At 35.8% G+C, this 17,836-nt stretch overlaps 1 protein-coding gene across 1 annotated transcript in view; it reads right to left on the minus strand.

The window, feature by feature from the left end:
• fry (microtubule binding protein furry) overlaps window positions 1-17,741 on the minus strand; it is a 156,029-nt gene extending 138,288 nt beyond the window's left edge. The window contains exons 1-17 of the mRNA XM_073075401.1: window positions 17,550-17,741; window positions 16,074-16,209; window positions 15,124-15,342; window positions 14,861-15,012; window positions 14,409-14,608; window positions 13,585-13,800; window positions 12,921-13,044; window positions 12,361-12,582; window positions 11,889-12,123; window positions 11,183-11,804; window positions 10,911-11,094; window positions 10,616-10,818; window positions 9,755-9,951; window positions 9,167-9,240; window positions 7,412-7,533; window positions 6,721-6,938; window positions 4,408-4,597 (exon numbers count right to left, since the gene is read on the minus strand). Of these exons, the coding sequence (XP_072931502.1) occupies window positions 4,408-4,597; window positions 6,721-6,938; window positions 7,412-7,533; window positions 9,167-9,240; window positions 9,755-9,951; window positions 10,616-10,818; window positions 10,911-11,094; window positions 11,183-11,804; window positions 11,889-12,123; window positions 12,361-12,582; window positions 12,921-13,044; window positions 13,585-13,800; window positions 14,409-14,608; window positions 14,861-15,012; window positions 15,124-15,342; window positions 16,074-16,143 (3,248 nt within the window). The 5' untranslated portion in view covers window positions 16,144-16,209; window positions 17,550-17,741. The remainder of the gene's footprint in view (window positions 1-4,407; window positions 4,598-6,720; window positions 6,939-7,411; window positions 7,534-9,166; window positions 9,241-9,754; window positions 9,952-10,615; window positions 10,819-10,910; window positions 11,095-11,182; window positions 11,805-11,888; window positions 12,124-12,360; window positions 12,583-12,920; window positions 13,045-13,584; window positions 13,801-14,408; window positions 14,609-14,860; window positions 15,013-15,123; window positions 15,343-16,073; window positions 16,210-17,549) is intronic.
• Window positions 17,742-17,836: the final 95 nt, after the last annotated feature.

Consider the following 17,836-nt stretch of genomic DNA (forward strand, 5'->3'; position numbering starts at 1 on the left):
TCGGCGACACAGAAAAAGCGCAACATTAAATCTACAATAACATCAAAAGCGCACAGTCGAGTACTTATTTACGAAGCTGGTACCGGCACATGAGGTCAGTAGCAAGCTGCTGAGATAAATAACACACATCTATCTCACATATAACACTGGGATATAGACATTGATCTATTGGGGCAGTAAATTATATTTTTAAACTTTGATAAGACCTTATACATGTACTCAATCAGATAGATGATTTCCTTAATCTTTTCTAAATTTTAGTTTAATCATACGCAGTAAATACTGGAAGATTTTTAACTTCAGGAAACCTGTAAGTTCTTAATATACTATGTCTACCGATTATAAATTTGTTCCCCGCTCCAATGGATCAATTCTAAAGCCGTGTAAACTGTAATGATCGATAAATACTTACAGCAAAAGTATACTTAAATATATAACAAATTTCATAATTGTAGTCTTTGAAATTTTCGCAGAAATTTATTTTAAGCTTTTCATAATATTGTGAACTGAAATATTACTGTTAAACAATAAACTGAGATCATATGTCATTAAATGTCCAATTTTGCGACAGTAGCACTATTAAAAATTCATACTTGTCGCCAATGGGCTGCTAGTGGTTGTCGTAGTGAGTTTCCACGAGAGTGAAGGAAGCTTGTACAATACACAAACATCACTATTCAGGCACACACACAGGCCGAAACACGAACATATAGACTACCTACTCTGGATGCAAAACTAACTATAAAGAGCTTCGAGCCCTCATACGCATATTCATACATTACCATCAACGTTTCATACTAGTTTGGCCGCTGAGAGAAGGCGTTCCTGACAAGTCGTTTTTAAACTATGTAATTTTCAGTGGCGTCGAATTTACGATGAAAATATTAATATCGTTTATTTGTCGTACAAACGAAAAATATTGGGTATTATTAAAACAATACTTCACTATTTATCAAAATACAATATATATCATAATTTGGCACTAAATGTAATAATACTTTTGAAATCCGTACAACATATCGTTACGTCAGTTGATGATTTTTGTGAAATAGTCTACACGCCAAATGTATCGACATCAACAATATGACCAAATGCCTACATAATTATAAATTACGAATAACAATTTAATATTTTAGAAATGTTTACATCTCTAGACATGTCCAACTGACACAGCCTTCAGGAATGCATTCTTTGAGCGTCCGGAACATGTAGTGATGTACATTTTTTCCTAACCAAATAAGCAGAATATATTTAAAACGATTGTTTGCTTTATAACTTCTATTTGGTTGATTTGAATAATTCTTCAAATTTTTATATGGACTTAATTTAAAAGATCCTGTTTTACATTAGGTTGGGATTTTCTTTATTAGCGCTTGCAAAAATAAAGCCCTTAGTGGTTCGGCTCCGGCGGCACCCCCGCCACACCTATTTGTACCTCTCAACAGCTGTGTTAAGTGCTACTGTGTTCCGGTTTGAAAAGTGTGGTAAGGCCTTCCAGCTTAGTCCCTTAGGGGTAGCGGCGCATCTGTGGCCGACCTCAGGTAGGAATATCTAAACCTGTCTTGATTACATGTCCATTGGCGGCAGAAGCCACTTACCATTAGGTGTACGGCATGGTCGTCTGCTACTCCTATATTATAAAAAAAATTAAAAAACACTATCAATCCTATGGGATTCTTTCCATCACACAACTCCAAACACATTAAATATTTACTGAAATGGATTATCTTTACACCAGCTAGTGGCGGATAATTTTGATGAACAATATTTAGTATCACGGACGTAGCAGTACAAAGTAATCATGGTATTATTTCCTCTGTGAAATGTAATCTAGAACAGTGCATCAGTTGTATAACAAGTTTCCTTACACTATTATCGTGAAGTTTTAGTACAATAGAATATGCGTATGAAAACCTTTATCTATGCACACTCAACGATCGCGTCGTACGACGTGTAGTCACACGATACGATACTAAACCTTTATCGGTACAGAATAATTAGGGACGCTATAAATTTAATTCTTGAATAATTTGATTTGAATCAACAAATCATACGTGATATGTGCATTGATTCTGTGTCGATAAACAAATTTTCATCAACATGATTACCCCCATCGCGACTCCGGACACGCCGAAAGGAAGAGTGCGCTGTCCGGGCAAAACAAAAGGTACAACATATCATATAAGCCTTCAAATTCTTTGTAACTGAAGAGACTACAACGATAGCCGACCAAGGTATACAAAAATAAAGCGACATCAATAAAAAACACAAAGTTGCCGGATAGTCGGAAGATAAATAAGACAAAAAAATATTTTAGCGCTCAATGAGGGTATACTTTACTTGGCCTGCGAAGTATTGACATAGCATAACGTACGTGTATATAAATTACGAGTATATACATTAAGTTAACGTCATAAGGTACGAGTAATTCCGTAGGACTGTCTTTATGGTGTATAAAATGGCGATTCGGAAAATTTCGCAGCCTTTCGATCATTTGCCTTTAAGTGTACTTTTTTATTGGCAACACTTGTCACTAGCGGAATGATTTCAGTACAGACAATAAAAGATTTTTTAAAGTTATGTTTTATTATATATAAAGTTATTTAAAAGTCAATAATCTTGTATTACTTCCTAGGGTAGCCCGCCAAGGGATAAAACGGCGCTAGTAACGAATATATATCTATGAATAAATATAAATTGATCAACATTAAGCAACACACTATGCATTTTCAAGAAAATTTGCAGAAAACATTTTATACCAATGTGGTAAAAAAACGTTTAGTAAATTGTGCTATATACTATTTTTAAACAATAAAAAGGCCACGAACTTAACCGACTGCCTCATAATAAATAATGCATAATCTGTTTTGCATGTTACAGACTAACTATATAAATACGACGATTTATGAATATAATTATTGAAAATGTTCTCTCCAATATAATCGTATTACACAGCAGCATTTATTAATCGTTCAGGTGGGTTGCATCATTGTGTTGCAATCGTCTCGATACGAAAATAATAAAAAGCAAATTAATGATAAAACAAATTAAAAATTAATTACATTTTTATTTACATACCAGATCATTAAAAGATTATATTACAATGGTATTTATAAATTAATAAACTAACTTGCCACTTTTGCAGTAAAAAAACAATTACTTTATTTGTATCTGACTGACTTTTCACAACCTATCTGACAAAATGAAACAACAAAAACAGAATAAAAAATAAAAAAAATAAGTAATAGGAAAAGAAGAGTAGGCACTATTTACATGCGATGTAGTGCATGTTCTACGCATTCACATTACGACGGCCATGGCAGAGGCCGGTGGCAATGACTTGTTACAGCCCAAAATCAAACCAATACCTAGCCTGCTACTATGTCAACTACGTGAACCTAGACGCACTTCATTCAAATTTGAAATGGAAAGATTTGTAAAATAAAACAAGGAAACAACATGGAAAGATTTGTAAAAGAGTCATAAAACTAAATAGTCTTGTGCATAAATACTTTGTAATATAAATCGTATGTATATAACAAATGACAATAAATTAAAGACAAGATTTTTTTAAAGACGAAGCAACATTGAATCTTTCTACTTCAAAGTATTAAATTAATATCTAAGCTAAAATCTTATTAGAATGCAATGGTCACGGTATATGCCCGCCATTTACACTTAAAAAACTAAATTAAGTAACATAAAACTAAAATAAAAGTAAATACATGTAAATTGATGGTGTCCATGTCATGAGTAGTAGCGATGTGAACCTCGTGTGGATGTATTGAGCATTTCTCGTTGTATTGTTGAAAAACGAAACACTGGCCGTAACGAGTGTCTTGGAATTACGCTTGAAGCTTGAAGAACCACACAGGTTACACTGAATCTGTATGTAGGGTACGCGCTAGCTGTGCATAGCCTATGATGATGGACGATGAGAGCTACAATGACCTTTAAATGCCACCCTCTCATGTTGACATGGTATAAAAGGCCACTGTAAATGTTACCCACAATGATATCTGATGACCGTAGCGTCGGTTTCATCCGGATTTTTATCACGTACACATAAAATTATGCCCCTCGTAATATGTATTTAATATTTAACAATAATTAAGCAGACAAAACAACATGCATACTATATAATTTAGAAAAGGTACTTATTCTCGCCTACCATCGCGGCTATTGTCCAAGAAAATTATGTATTTTCATTTGCTTCGGACAAAGTAGGCTGTTCGAATGAGTCGGATTTAAGAAAATAAAATAAGTTCGTGAGGCTCATAATTAGTCTTTGGCACGTCTGTACAATTTTGTCGATGAAAACAACGCTGGGTCGAGATGTAACCGGCGCACGGGAGACAATGATCGTATCGAATGCGACGTGCACATAGCGAGCGACAATAGGGCCACCTCGTGCGCTTGTGGTGCCTGTGCGAGCGCGCATAGCTCAAGGGCAGCGTGAAGAACCCGCCGGGCGCGTTGAGGCTCTCGCTGGACGAGCTCAGGGTGGCCAGCCCCATCCACCCCTCCGTCTCCGTGCTACTGGACAGAGTGTTAGTTGCATATCGTTCGCCGTCCGCACGCTGCACTCGTGACAATACTTAAGGTAGGATCTCAAATAAAATAACGTTCGCTCATTTTTGTCTTTAAATACCTATCGAAATTACTTTTCAATATATGTATGTAATGCAACATGTATAGAAAACGTATTATATGTTTTGGCATCTGAAATTTTAAAGATTTTTATGATTCATTTCTTAATATCTTCTTGTGTATTAAAAAGCAAACATTTTTTTCTTGGTAAGTTCAAAAATATCAAAACATTTTTTTTTACAATTTCAATTGTGAACATTCACATCAACAATCATGGAATACTATTCATCCCCAAATTAATAAAAATAAAAGGCGAATCTACTAATTTTAAGCTTAAATTGTTTAGTTATGTCTTTGAATAATTTTGTTTATTCTTATTTGTGTTTAAGCTAACCCAACTTAACACATAGGGCGAGCACACATATACGATGTGGTGGTGCATCACAGCAAGTTACAATGTCGTGTCACAAAACTATGTATATGGTGTCGTGGAAAGTTACGGCGTGTTTTATATGACTTCGTTGACATTTGAAAAAAAATTGACACAATCCTTTTAATCGTGAACCACCTTTTTTGACGACACGATATCGCTACACCACGTCGCAATGTGTTACGATGTGACGTCATATAGAATGTATGTGTTTTGACCGTAAATCGGTTTATCCAAACCCTTACTCTTAATACATATATACGATAAATTCATAAAACTAATATAATAATTATAACTAATATTTTTTTTATTTAAACAACTAGAGGACATTACAGGGTTAGGTCTAGCATTCGAGAATAAACAGTGAATATTTGATTAGAATAAAATGCTAATGTATACAGGATTTGATGCATTTCTCATCTAAGCATTTCCGTGTACAATGCATAAAGTGCCTCAAGAACCTTGCATTTACGTACTCCTACAGTATTGTCTTATAAATGTAAAAATAACAGAAAATTCATCTCATCATAATATAGTCATTAACAAAGATATACACTTCAAGCATTTAACTCATAGTGGCGAACATATAATAAGTCCAACAATATACCTATACAAAACTATTTGCAATAATAATTTATTCTTAGTACTTTTACTAACCGCACCTAATCAACAAAGTAAGGTCTGTATTGCCATAAAAAGTAGAGAAGCATCAACAATGTAATTTCTAAAATAGTAACGTTGTATACTCCTAAGTCGTGTGTAGAGGTGTACAGTTTGGTATATCTTTGTGGACGACACAACATACACTATGGCGATATGATTCAGTCATGCGAAATCACACCTATTATGCCTTGAATAAGCGGGCGCCGTCTCCTTATACTATAATACTAATAAAAAAGACAGGAACACTATAATCAGCCCAAGTCTCGCGCATCGCTTAGAAGTACGGATAGGAACCAGTTTAACTCTTTCTAAACGCGCCCACCTAAATAAATTAGGTTTTATTAGTGTACCTTATACATTTAATAACGGCCACTTTGCAGCGTATATAACAAATGGAGTGAAGAGTCCAACATGGCAGAGTACCCAAAGACTAAACATTCCAATCCCTACTTCCAAAACAGCAAAATAACTCTGATCCCAGCCGCTCTAAATAAAAGTATCACGTTACAAAATAATTTTGAATAATTGTGCCAATCAAAATACACCCAGACATAAAAACAAACAAAAAATTTGGAAAGTTTAAAGCCAATTGTGTTTGTCAGGTATAGACTGCTTTGTAACATGTCCTTAACTTGTAAAATCAAGACTTCATAAAAAGCGAGCAAGATATATTTTGTCTATGCTGTCAATAGTGTAGCTTGATTTGTTCATGTACTTTGCCTGTAATTTTTCATATGTAAGGTTTTATAAGTGGACGGCTAACCAATCCGTTACAAAAAGTCGACTCACATGTCTTTCGTCCGTTTATTTTTGATTCAAAATTGATTTCTATCATTATTAAATGCCTACGATAAAAAAGTTATTAAAAATCATTTCACACTATACTAACACTTGCTAAAACGGTCGTAAATTATCTCAGGAGAATTGCACGTAGCAAACATATTGTGAAAAAATATCAATATTAAAGTTTTTCCACAGTCATATCACTCTAATAGTAAATGTATGAATGTTGTGTGTAATGTATTAATGTTGTGTGCATGTGTATGTCCGTGCGTGTGTGCATGTGTGTACACACCTGAGGCTGAGGTCGGGGCTCGCGCACCGTATTACCGGGCTGGGCACGGCCGGCACCACGAGGTACGCCATGGTCATGTAGTACTTCCACACCTGCATGTAGCCGTCGCGCTCCTTCTCGGGCTTGCGCGGCAGCGCGGGCCCGCGCGACAGCAGCGATGCGCGGTTGTCGCTCACGGGCCTAAGTTATTTTTACACAATTTTAAAGGAGCAAACGACCAAGCACTCCTGAGGGTAAGGGGCTCCTACCTCCCACGGACATCTGTAATCAACCCCAGATAAGATTAGGATCCTGACAGAAGGTCGGCCACAGATGCGTCGCTACCCTCGAGGACTAAGTTGGAACGCCTTGGATAAGTATGCTGCAACATTATCGTGTTCTTTTTGCGTTAAACCCAGGTTAAATTCATATTACTAGGTTTTGTCTAAAATCGATTGTTACTATAATTTTATATTCCTAGAAAGTGCATAAATTCTTTCATAACCCGTGTTATTTGATAACGAAATAAATGTATTTCTTTAATAATAAATCTAATGACGTCGCTGACGTAAACTTATTAGTAGAATACAGTAAACAAGCATATTAAAAAGTAATTAAGTAATAATACCGTTTATCGACATTATTCAAAAATCAACAAAGAAGTTACAACTTACGTTGGTTCTATAATGGCATACAAGGCATGTATCCTAGCGTGGAGGATGGGCCAGGCCTGCAGGATGGTGGCGGGGCAGCGCGCCGGGACTCGATTGCGCTCCAGTAGACCGAATAGCACCACCTGGATATACCACACAGCGCGTTTTATATTTAAACCCTTACGACAACAAGTTGCTCGCAAACAATGATTGAGCTCCTAAATTGGCAACTCATATTATATACACATAAAAAATATCTTTTAGAAAAAATATTTTTTCGAAACCAATAAGCAGCAATGTCAACAGAGTAACTACTATGTTAAACTTTTTTTTAATACTTTTTTGTATTGTTACCTATGAGGATAAGCTTGTTTGGATAAAAGAAAATTCTGTCTTGACATTGTTGACAATGCGTTGTCGATAAAACCAAATAAAATGTCAGTGACCAGTGTCATTGTAATTGTAAATACCGCGAATTTAAAAATATTTTATTTGTTAAAATGGGATGTGAAGCAAAAGTTGTTAAATTTTTTTAACAAAAAATACAACCGACTTCTATGTCACTACAAAGTATAAAATAATTAAAATAAATGTCGGCTTAGTACATATTTCTGAAGTCGGCGCTCATATTAGACACGCTGTTTACATAGTTATCCAACGATATATTGAACAAGTCGGAAGTCGGTTGTATTTTTTGTTAAAAAAAAATTTTCACCCTTTTTAGTGATGACATAATAACATTTATATTAATACAATATAAATTGTATAAACGTGATCATGAATTAAGGTAAGGTCTGAATTTACATTGATTGGAACCGCCCGTATTTTTATGTTGTCTTATATGTTCCAACCTAACCTAACTAAATAGTCAATGATGAACTGGCTTTGCAATTTAGACCTGGCTTGCATTAGAACCTACACCAAATATCTTCAAACACAACTCAATTATCCCCAACGGTTGAGGAGTTACATATTTTGTCTCCGAGACACATTATCAGACCCTTAAATAGTCAATGATATACTGGTTTTGCAATTTCATTAGACCCTACACCAAATATCTTCAAACAAAACTCAATTATACCCATCGGTTGAGGAGTTACATATTTTGTCTCCAGAACCCACTCTGATCCTCATTATATTTAAATGGAACCAACTTGTAGCAATTGTCCACACACGAAATTAAAGGCATTATAATAGGTTCATAAACGGCGAAGTTATGGCTGTTATATTTACATGGGTGGAGGAGTTCCCCTCATTTTCTCCAGAACCAATCAATCAATTATAAAATTTACTCCCGATTTATTAAAGCGTTAACGCTTCCGAAAGTCGTCGTCGTTTAAAGGAAACTGATCACTCTCTGGTGCAATGTTCTTCGAAGTCTAACCTACGTTCGAATTGGATGGTTTCCTAGACTTTTAGTAATATCTAAGCTTTGTAAAATTTGCATTGTAATTTAAAATAGTGATATAATAATTTTATTTATCGGATATTAAAACAAATTATTTCAAGTTTGTATTTCCAAATTATTTCAAGTATGTATTATTTCATGTTTGTATACAAAATGCACATCGACATTTGTTTGAAATTTATTCAAAAGGTATTGTCAAATTAGGTTAGTAATCACTAATCAGCTGTTTAGAGTTGGCCATCTTTATCTTATAGCACTGTTATAGTAGGGTTCTGGCCTCTATAAGTTATAGAAGGCTTATAGAACGGTTTAGTCCTAAAATGCGTTTATGAATAAGACCGTAATTATTTAATTTATTAATCACTAACTTCCCAAGGGTCTGCTCCATTGGACGAACTGCCGCTCCAGCTGTTTTTGGATGATGTTTCATCGTGTTGCAATCCTGTTTATAGAAAAGTTATACATATTATACTTAAATTATTATATACAATTATCCTTACGTTTTTATTTTTACTTAGAATAATATTTACTAAAAATAGAAATAACGTCCGTAGCGAAACACACTTCTTAAAAAAACAAACACAACAGATAATTCATTGTTTTGTTTTTATTTTTACGGAACAAACAAGCTCGCTGAAATTATTTCACGGTAAGTGGCAACTATCACACATGTATGTCTGAATTCAACCCTAGAAAGGAATGTAATTCTATTTGAGATCGACCTCAAATGTGTAACTAAGTTGGATTTTTTATAATTGTAATTTGCCACCAAAACTATAATATAGCCGTGCTTAACAATATTCTTATAAAGCCCGCTCCACATTGTCGCGAGAATCTCGCGAGAACGCGAGAAATGCCCGATTCGTATAGGCTCCAAATTTTGTTTCTCGTGCTTTTCTTTAGGCAAAAAACGCATCGAGGGCACGTTGCGAGTGGTACGCGTGTTGTAAACCGACCGGCGGTCCAGACGGCGTGGCTCCTCTCGGCGACCCAGACGAGGTCGGGCTGCCCGGCGGCGAGCACGGCCTGCTTCTCGGCGGGCGGCAGCAGCGGCAGGCAGCGCTCCGCGAAGTGCGCCACGTGCGCGTCCGCCGCGTCGATCAGCGCCGGCTCGTCGCGCAGCTGCAACTTCTCCAGGAGGTACTTTGTTTCCCTGCGATGCGATACATCCAAGTTCTATCTACACACTATTTTCCTACCAATTATTTGTTCATTGTAAATAATCAATCTATGTAATGTTTTGCCTACCAACGATCGACATTTAACAATGTATGCCTACTAGCAATTATCAAATTAAGATCTTTGGTAGGCAAAAATGTAAAATATTGATTAATGGACGTATGAAGAAATTATAAAATTATATCGATATTAGGTAGACAAAACATTGGCTAGATTAATTATTAATAGTGGACGCCAAACGTTTATATTATGTACGTTACATTAGAAGGTCAAACTAGTTATAATTAAACGTATTTAGTTATTTGTAAAAGCCTATTGGGACACTTACAAATGGCCAGTTACATTATTATGTCACTTTTGGCGCATGTACACATAGTAATACAAGTACGCTTTTTATTAATTACGCTAAAGAATTATAAGCTATAAATGATTATGTGCATATATAGATAGTAAACACACCTTTTATTTTTTCTATTCAAAACATGAGATCACTGAAAAGGTTTAGTCTGAACTCAGTTTTCTTCCTCTTTTATATTTTATTTTTAACACCTCATTTTTTACATAAAAGTAACAAAAAACATCAACTTAATATTTAGCCTTATAAACTATAAGTTTATAACAGTGCCAACTATTATTACCTGAGTATATGCACAGCCAATCTCCTTGGGTACGCCTTGCACTGGCACAGCATCACCAGCCCTAGCGCCTCGGTTCCCCGTACCACAGACACCAGGGGCTCCGGTTTGGGGGGAGTGTTCGCTGACGGTTCCCCATTCTTCCAACTAGTCACAAGCTGTAGTAACATTCGGAGACCGTTCTCGACTAGTTGGGGAGAGGTGTCCTTAAAATACAATAAAGTTTCATTAGTCACATAATCAGACAACATTGTTCAAACTACATTATTACTGTATTATGTAGTAGACGAACATCTACCTGTACTTCTTTAGCGAGGAACTGGGTAAAACCAGCCAATACGTCCTGACGCCACTCCGGGAAGTCGACGATGAGTGTTTGCAAGCTTTGAAAGGATAACCCTCGAAGTTCTTCGTCCATGTGGACCGTGAGGCGGCAAAGTAGATCCACCAGCTCGCTGGGACTCATGCCCTCTGGAATCAGCCTGAAACGAGAAAAAATAATCATTCTAAGTCCTTTGCATGAAAATATAACATTTGAACACATATTTATAAATATAAAATGATCTTTACCTAGGTATAGCAGCGACGCAAGTTCTGAATAAGTCAATCCTGGGTTTTCTTTCACCCGTGTTGATCTCCTGCTCCTTTGTCACGTTTTGTGTGTTCGTCAGCATTAGCGGTCGTCCGTAGTGTGCGTCCAAGGCTCGGAGAATTTCCACTAGCACCCGTCTCACGTATGGGAAGTAAGCACTCATGCCAATAGACCTGGCCGTTTCGTCCGTCAACATTTTATTAAGGAAAGTTTTCTTCACTCTCAGAGTGTTTCCGGAAGGTAGCGTCCCGGAAGTCCTCGGCATCGGCGGTTCCCCTTCCTTCTGCTGCAAGCTGTCAGCCACCACTAAAAAAGCGCGGAGGCCTATCGACATTCTCTCTGGAGTCATAATTATTTTAATAGGTCTTCCAACCATCAATAAATCGAATACTATTTCACGCATTGCGAAGTCGAGTCTTTCTTGGGCAATAAACTGGATAATTTTAACAAAAATGTTCAGGGGCGTGTCCCGCGGTACTACTCCCTTGGATCCCTTGGGAAAGAGTGAGTTAACGATACTTTGAAGCCGTGACTGAGTGGCCGAGTTACTTTCACATTTGATCCTAATCATGTACACCCAGAGAAGGCGATTGAGGCATTCTGTAGGAGAAAAATATGAATAATTTAATAAATATTGGTTACTAAGAACATCGTGTTAGAACACTCCCTATATAATCATCTTACCTAGTGCTACGCGACACATCTTGGGGTCTCTGTTTTTGAGGTGCTGGAGGCACATAGCCAGGAAGCAGTGCCAGTTGGCGAGGAAGAACTGCTTCTGTGAGACGCACAGCAAGCAGGTGACCAGCGGGAACAGCGCCAGCCGATGCTTGGACTTGGTGCTCGCGTCCAGCGTGTGGCTGTACAGCATCTCCACGAAGTTTTTTAGGCACGGCACGTTCACTTCATTCTTCACCGTCTGCAAGAACGAGAAGTAAAATTATAAATAAACTAAACGATAAAGCGTTGTTCAAATGAATATAATAATTAGAATATGTTATATAAAGAATAATGGTTTCACACTGATATTATATTTTAGTCAGAAAAAATCCTCCAATATACACTCGAAATTAATGGCCGTTTAGATAAATATACACATTACAGAATCACTTTAGAAGGCGATAATTCTAACTTCATAATTAAAATGGAATCTTACCGCGGCGACGGGCACCAAAATCTCGACAAACAGTCCGGCGAGCGCGTGGCGAATGTCTTTGTCCTTGACCTCCAGGAAGTATTGCGCACACTCCTGCAGAAACTGGAAGGAGGCTTCAAACTCTTCGATCGGCACCATTTTCACACGGAAGAATTTCATACCCATGAGAAGGGAAATTATGCTCTGTGTCGTGTGCGGCGATGGCTCTCTGCTTTTGAGTTCCTACAGCGTATCATTTAAAAGATTAGTAGCAGATACATACGTAATAGTTACATTATTCCTGTGAGAAAATTTGTAAAAAATAAACATATCGATATATTATGGCGCTCGTTGTAATTTGCTTAATTTATGAAGATAAAAACACAGTATACAGAGTAATACACAACATTCATAACCCTTCCTTGGCAGTCGGGTAATAACACAGTTATTGTCTAAGATTACCTGGTATCCGAATGGCACAGTATTATTCCTTGTATGTATCATGTAACAGATTAATATAAACACTACAGTACAGTTAGTTATTCGATGATATTTTAAAAAGGTAAATATATAAATGGTACCTTCAATTCAGCGGTGAATCGCTTCCGCACTGAGGCGAAACGCGATTGAGCCAGTACACCGATAACCTCTGCGTACAGGTCCGCTACAATGTGGACGTTCGCAGCGTTCGGGTTCGATTGGAGACTGAAAGGAAATAATACCAATGATATTTCAATTTTCATAGCATATTTGACTAAAGTAGAAGGTTCCTAATATTTTATCAAATAACATTTTAAATCTAACTTTGTATTACATTTAAAACATAAATTGTAAAATTACAATTTCAGTTAATTGATGGATAGATATAACTACAAATACTGTAATAAAATCTGTGAAACTAGAAAATTTTCGTTTTCACTTAAAGGCAGCTAAAGATATTTTTAGTTGAATTTATTCATTCTTATCTCGATAGCTTGTGGCCCAGAAGCACTAAAACAACTGAGATTGTATTTTTCTTTGAAAGTGACATAATAAATATAAACACTTTTCAATACTATGGTTAAACAAGACGTTTTGACAATGACAATGAGCTGACAAATGAGCATTGACAATGAGCATTGCATTACATGCAGGATAAAAGGGAAGCTAGTTATCTAAAAATACTAAACTTCCAAAAGTTTGTTACTGGTTAAAGGTTATAGATACCGTATGATTCGTGGTAACTGTCAATGTTTATAGGCTTACCCCTCTTTATAATTAAACCGCTTGAAGGCCACATTCTCGATGTACTGCACGAGGTCCTCGTGGCCGGGGTGAAAGGGCAGCTGTCTCAGCACCTCGATGAGCGCCAGGCAGAACAGGAACTCGACGGCGAGGTCGCGCCGCTCCGCCTGCAACTCCTCGCAGCTGCGCTCCACCGCCTCCGTGCCAGCGCCGCTACCAGACACTATGTAGATTATGCTGCAACAATATTATAACAAACCTTTAACAAACATTAAACTTTGTGGTAGCACCATAGTTAGAATCTTGCCAATACTTTGATGCGGTTCATTTTCATGCGGACATAGTTTTAGTAATATTAATATTAGCAACGATAGTGACTTAGCATGAAATAGTATCAGATGAAACATGATTTGAGTAACTGAACTGCCTAAGTACTCTTTTTAGAACTCTCAGACGACACGATTTTTCACAATGTTTTCCTTCATGCACGGGTAAAGCACGGGTAAAGGTTATAAAAAAGTCGTGAGAATCAAAGATGTTACCACTTTACAGATGGAATTACGTGATTATACTCATTAAAATAATGAACTGATTTTATTCAGGTCTGGGAGGCAATAATAATTTTTTATGATTTAAAATATTTTTACCTTGTATTGGGTGAACCAGATTGATGTACCATATGAATATTACTCTTATTATATTTAAAGAAAAATAATATATGAATCTTTATGTTGAAAAATAGTAGTGGGATGGAAGTTTAATTTTGACCAAGTTTTATTGTGTAATATATTATTTATTACATTATTTTCCGGATTTTTGCCTTTGTCGAGTGGCAGTGCACTCACCTCTTGTTCCTCTGGTCTTGGTGCGGTTTCTTGGCCTGTTCGCTTAGTTGCGGCGAGTCTGCCATCTGGCGTTCCAGCCACCCGAACAGGGCACGCAGTAAAGAAGGAAGGCAGTGTTCTGCTACCGTCCCAAATGCTGATAAGATCTGGTCCAACTGTGGGTCTTCACCGCGTTGCAGCGTCTTGTTCAAAGGCTTTTCCTTTACAGACACACAAGAATTTATAACGCATTAATGCACTTGTCCCTCATTGTTCACTTTTGTCACAGAAACTGATGCATTGTGATTCTATGATTATCAACATTGTTGAAATCATTGGCAATTGATCATTCTCTATTAACCTTAATTTACACTTATGATCTCTGATTTATTGAGCTTTGTTTATGTGATGTCAATTGTTATGTAATGGGAAACATGAAAATAATGGATATTTATAAATAACTTGTGAAATACCAGAGGTTCAGCCATGACAGCTTCCATCTTCCGCTCTGCCTGAACGGTAAACTCAGTGAAAAGTAACCGCATAACGAATTCCCCCGGTCTGAGATCTGAATCTGGAGGCTGCATCACGGGACCCTTGTGAGGACCCCACGGTAACATAGAACCTGAATGAGAACATAAAATAATTAATAACTATATCATACAGGAGGGTTTTGAGTTCATCAATAAGGCAATTAAAAATTCAAGTTATTTTATAATAATTGAACAGTATCAACCTCTAGATGACACATAGGATGCCAAGTTATTGCCAATGGCACGCCAGTCATTCATTGGTGCAAGTGTTTTGTCAATAGAGCCGAGGCCCTGGTCGGTGGTGCTGCAGTCGCTGGTGATCGATTGCTCGACGTCATGCCGCTGTGGCTCAGAGAGCACGCTACCCTCGGACTCTGCCTCGCTCGACACCATCGACGAAGGGGCTTCTTCTGTCCCTGACGCTAAAAATGATAAAAATACTTTGTCTAACTACCAAAATATATATAAACAAATTTGAATATAATTTTAATGAAGGTCGTCATACTAAGAAAATATCGGCACGGTATCAAAATACACACATTTTAAATATAAAGAGAGCTGCTTGTGTTTGAAGGGAAGAATTGCCAGTGACAAATTGCTTTAATAAGTAGTAGAATTTGTATAATTATATATGATTAATATAAATGACATATATTCACCTGAAAAAAAAACAGTGTAATGCAATGTTGAATATGTGTATGTATTTTTTATTTCCCATTGATTTATTCGATTTTAATTTGATTTTAATGTATCTTCCTGGATTACACATCCACATCATGAAATAGATTTTTTAATCACATTATTGCATTATGTGCTATTAAGAAAATAATAATTAAAATTCCTAATCATGGAATTTATTAATAACTTATTGAATTGAACAAAAATTCCACCATATTGGTCCAAGTTTTTAGACTTTGATTTTAAGACCAAAATAATTTTGAATGTGTGTGGCATTTTAGTCCATAAACAAAGATTTTTTTAGTACCTTCATAACCATTCCCCTAACATAGCTACAAACTATCATCTTTTCAAAACAAATATATAATACATAATATATGGTCTTAATTGGTTCCATTTCCAATGTTGCTGAAAGTAACTGAATATTATATGCTTACTACAAAGTATTTTTTATAAAATATGATAACTTTATTACCTGATACATCTTCTGGGTGCCCTTCTGATGGAACTGTACTCAAAGAGTCTGACTCCTCTGATGCCATCATTTTGATTTAATAATATGAGTCTATACTAGTAATTCAGTGATGTAGTCCAGTCCCCTATCATTGTTTCTGCAACAAAACAATTTATATACAACTTATGCTAAATTTAGGTTTGTCAATCCATCATTCATTTTCCACTTAATTTAATTTTTATTAAAAGCTTATTACAAGGTTGACAATTGACTATACATAATTGGTCACCAATGCCAAATCACAGACCCAGTAAAGTGCCAATCATGGCGGTATGCATAATATACAAGCACTTAATATAGTTAAAAAAAGGAACATTTTGTTCAAGAAAATTTTAATTTGAGATAAAATGTAACCAGTAGTTTAAAATCGCCATGCTAGCATTGCCTCAGCTTTTAACATTGAATCCATTATTATGCTACAGATTTCACTGTGAGAATTTAAAATATTGCAGCAATAATTTAGTATGCAATGTTCAAGCCCAAATATTTACTGTAAATTGACTTGATTCCTATGAGAGAGATTGATTCAAAACATTCTAAATAAGTATGATATCTATCATTACATACTTGACCAGGTTACCTACAACTTTAACACTTTTTATTCTGAGATTCATATGTTCAGCAGCAGGACTATTTCAGGTTAATGATGCAACTAAAATGTCATTATACCTAACAAATACATTTATTGTAATTGGTCCTGAAAAGTTTGCACATAAGACCATTAGTCTAATCTTTGATTAAATACTTTTAATCCAATTTGGCATTAACAGACAAGTGAGTAAGTTGAAAGTGGATTGAGTAATATCATTAATGTATATTGTCATTTTTCATTTAAGTATATAACATAAACAAGACCATGGTCTTTTAAGAAATATATAATTATTTTTCTTGAATAATGCAAAGATAGCAGTAAAGACACTAAATTGTCTATATATCATTTGTCTGTCTATCTAGAATATACTTACATTGATTAACTTACATATAAATTCTTATACTTTTAGTGTACTACAATGTGTACTTAAAGTGTCTGTTAACTATGAATTTAGATAGAAACGAATGTACCAAGTTCAAATCGCAAGAAATACTCAAGTTTTAGTACATAATCCATTTAAGTATACACAATTGAGACTCAGATACTGTGCAAACCTTTTTTATTTACTTACTCATCTCATGTCCCACATTTTGGTACAGATATTGCAATAAAGCCAATTTAGGCATTTGGCGACAAACAAATAATTGGATAGTGACCTTACGATAATCCAGATTTACATGAAAGCCAGTTGCAAGTTCTATGACCTATTAGTTTTTAAACACATTAAGATAAACACGCAGCAGACATACAGTGAAATAATCTAAAACCACATATCAAATAAAAAGATTAAAGAGTGCGAGCAATAATAACTGATAAACAAGCTAAAAATACGTTCATCATAGTACCTAGTCGTCTAATAGGATGAAAAACATAACGAACTATTTACTTTCCACATCTCGTCTAAATTAGCACTAAATTATCAAATATAGAATAGGAAATCTAATTCAATCAATCAAATTTCCAGAATCACGCACTCAATATCAGTTCGCAAGTTTAACATCAGTTTCACTTGACACATTTTATTATCCTTCTAAATGTCAAAGTCCCGCATTACATTTGATGCTAAACGTCTTAGAGTAACATCACAAATTGATCGATTTATATTCATCATGGCGAGGACTACGTTCCGTTC

The sequence above is a fragment of the Epargyreus clarus genome, unplaced genomic scaffold (genome assembly GCF_041222505.1).
Source record: "Epargyreus clarus isolate Ecla_fem2 unplaced genomic scaffold, WU_Ecla_fem_2.2 ptg000007l, whole genome shotgun sequence".
Classification (NCBI taxonomy): domain Eukaryota; kingdom Metazoa; phylum Arthropoda; class Insecta; order Lepidoptera; family Hesperiidae; genus Epargyreus; species Epargyreus clarus.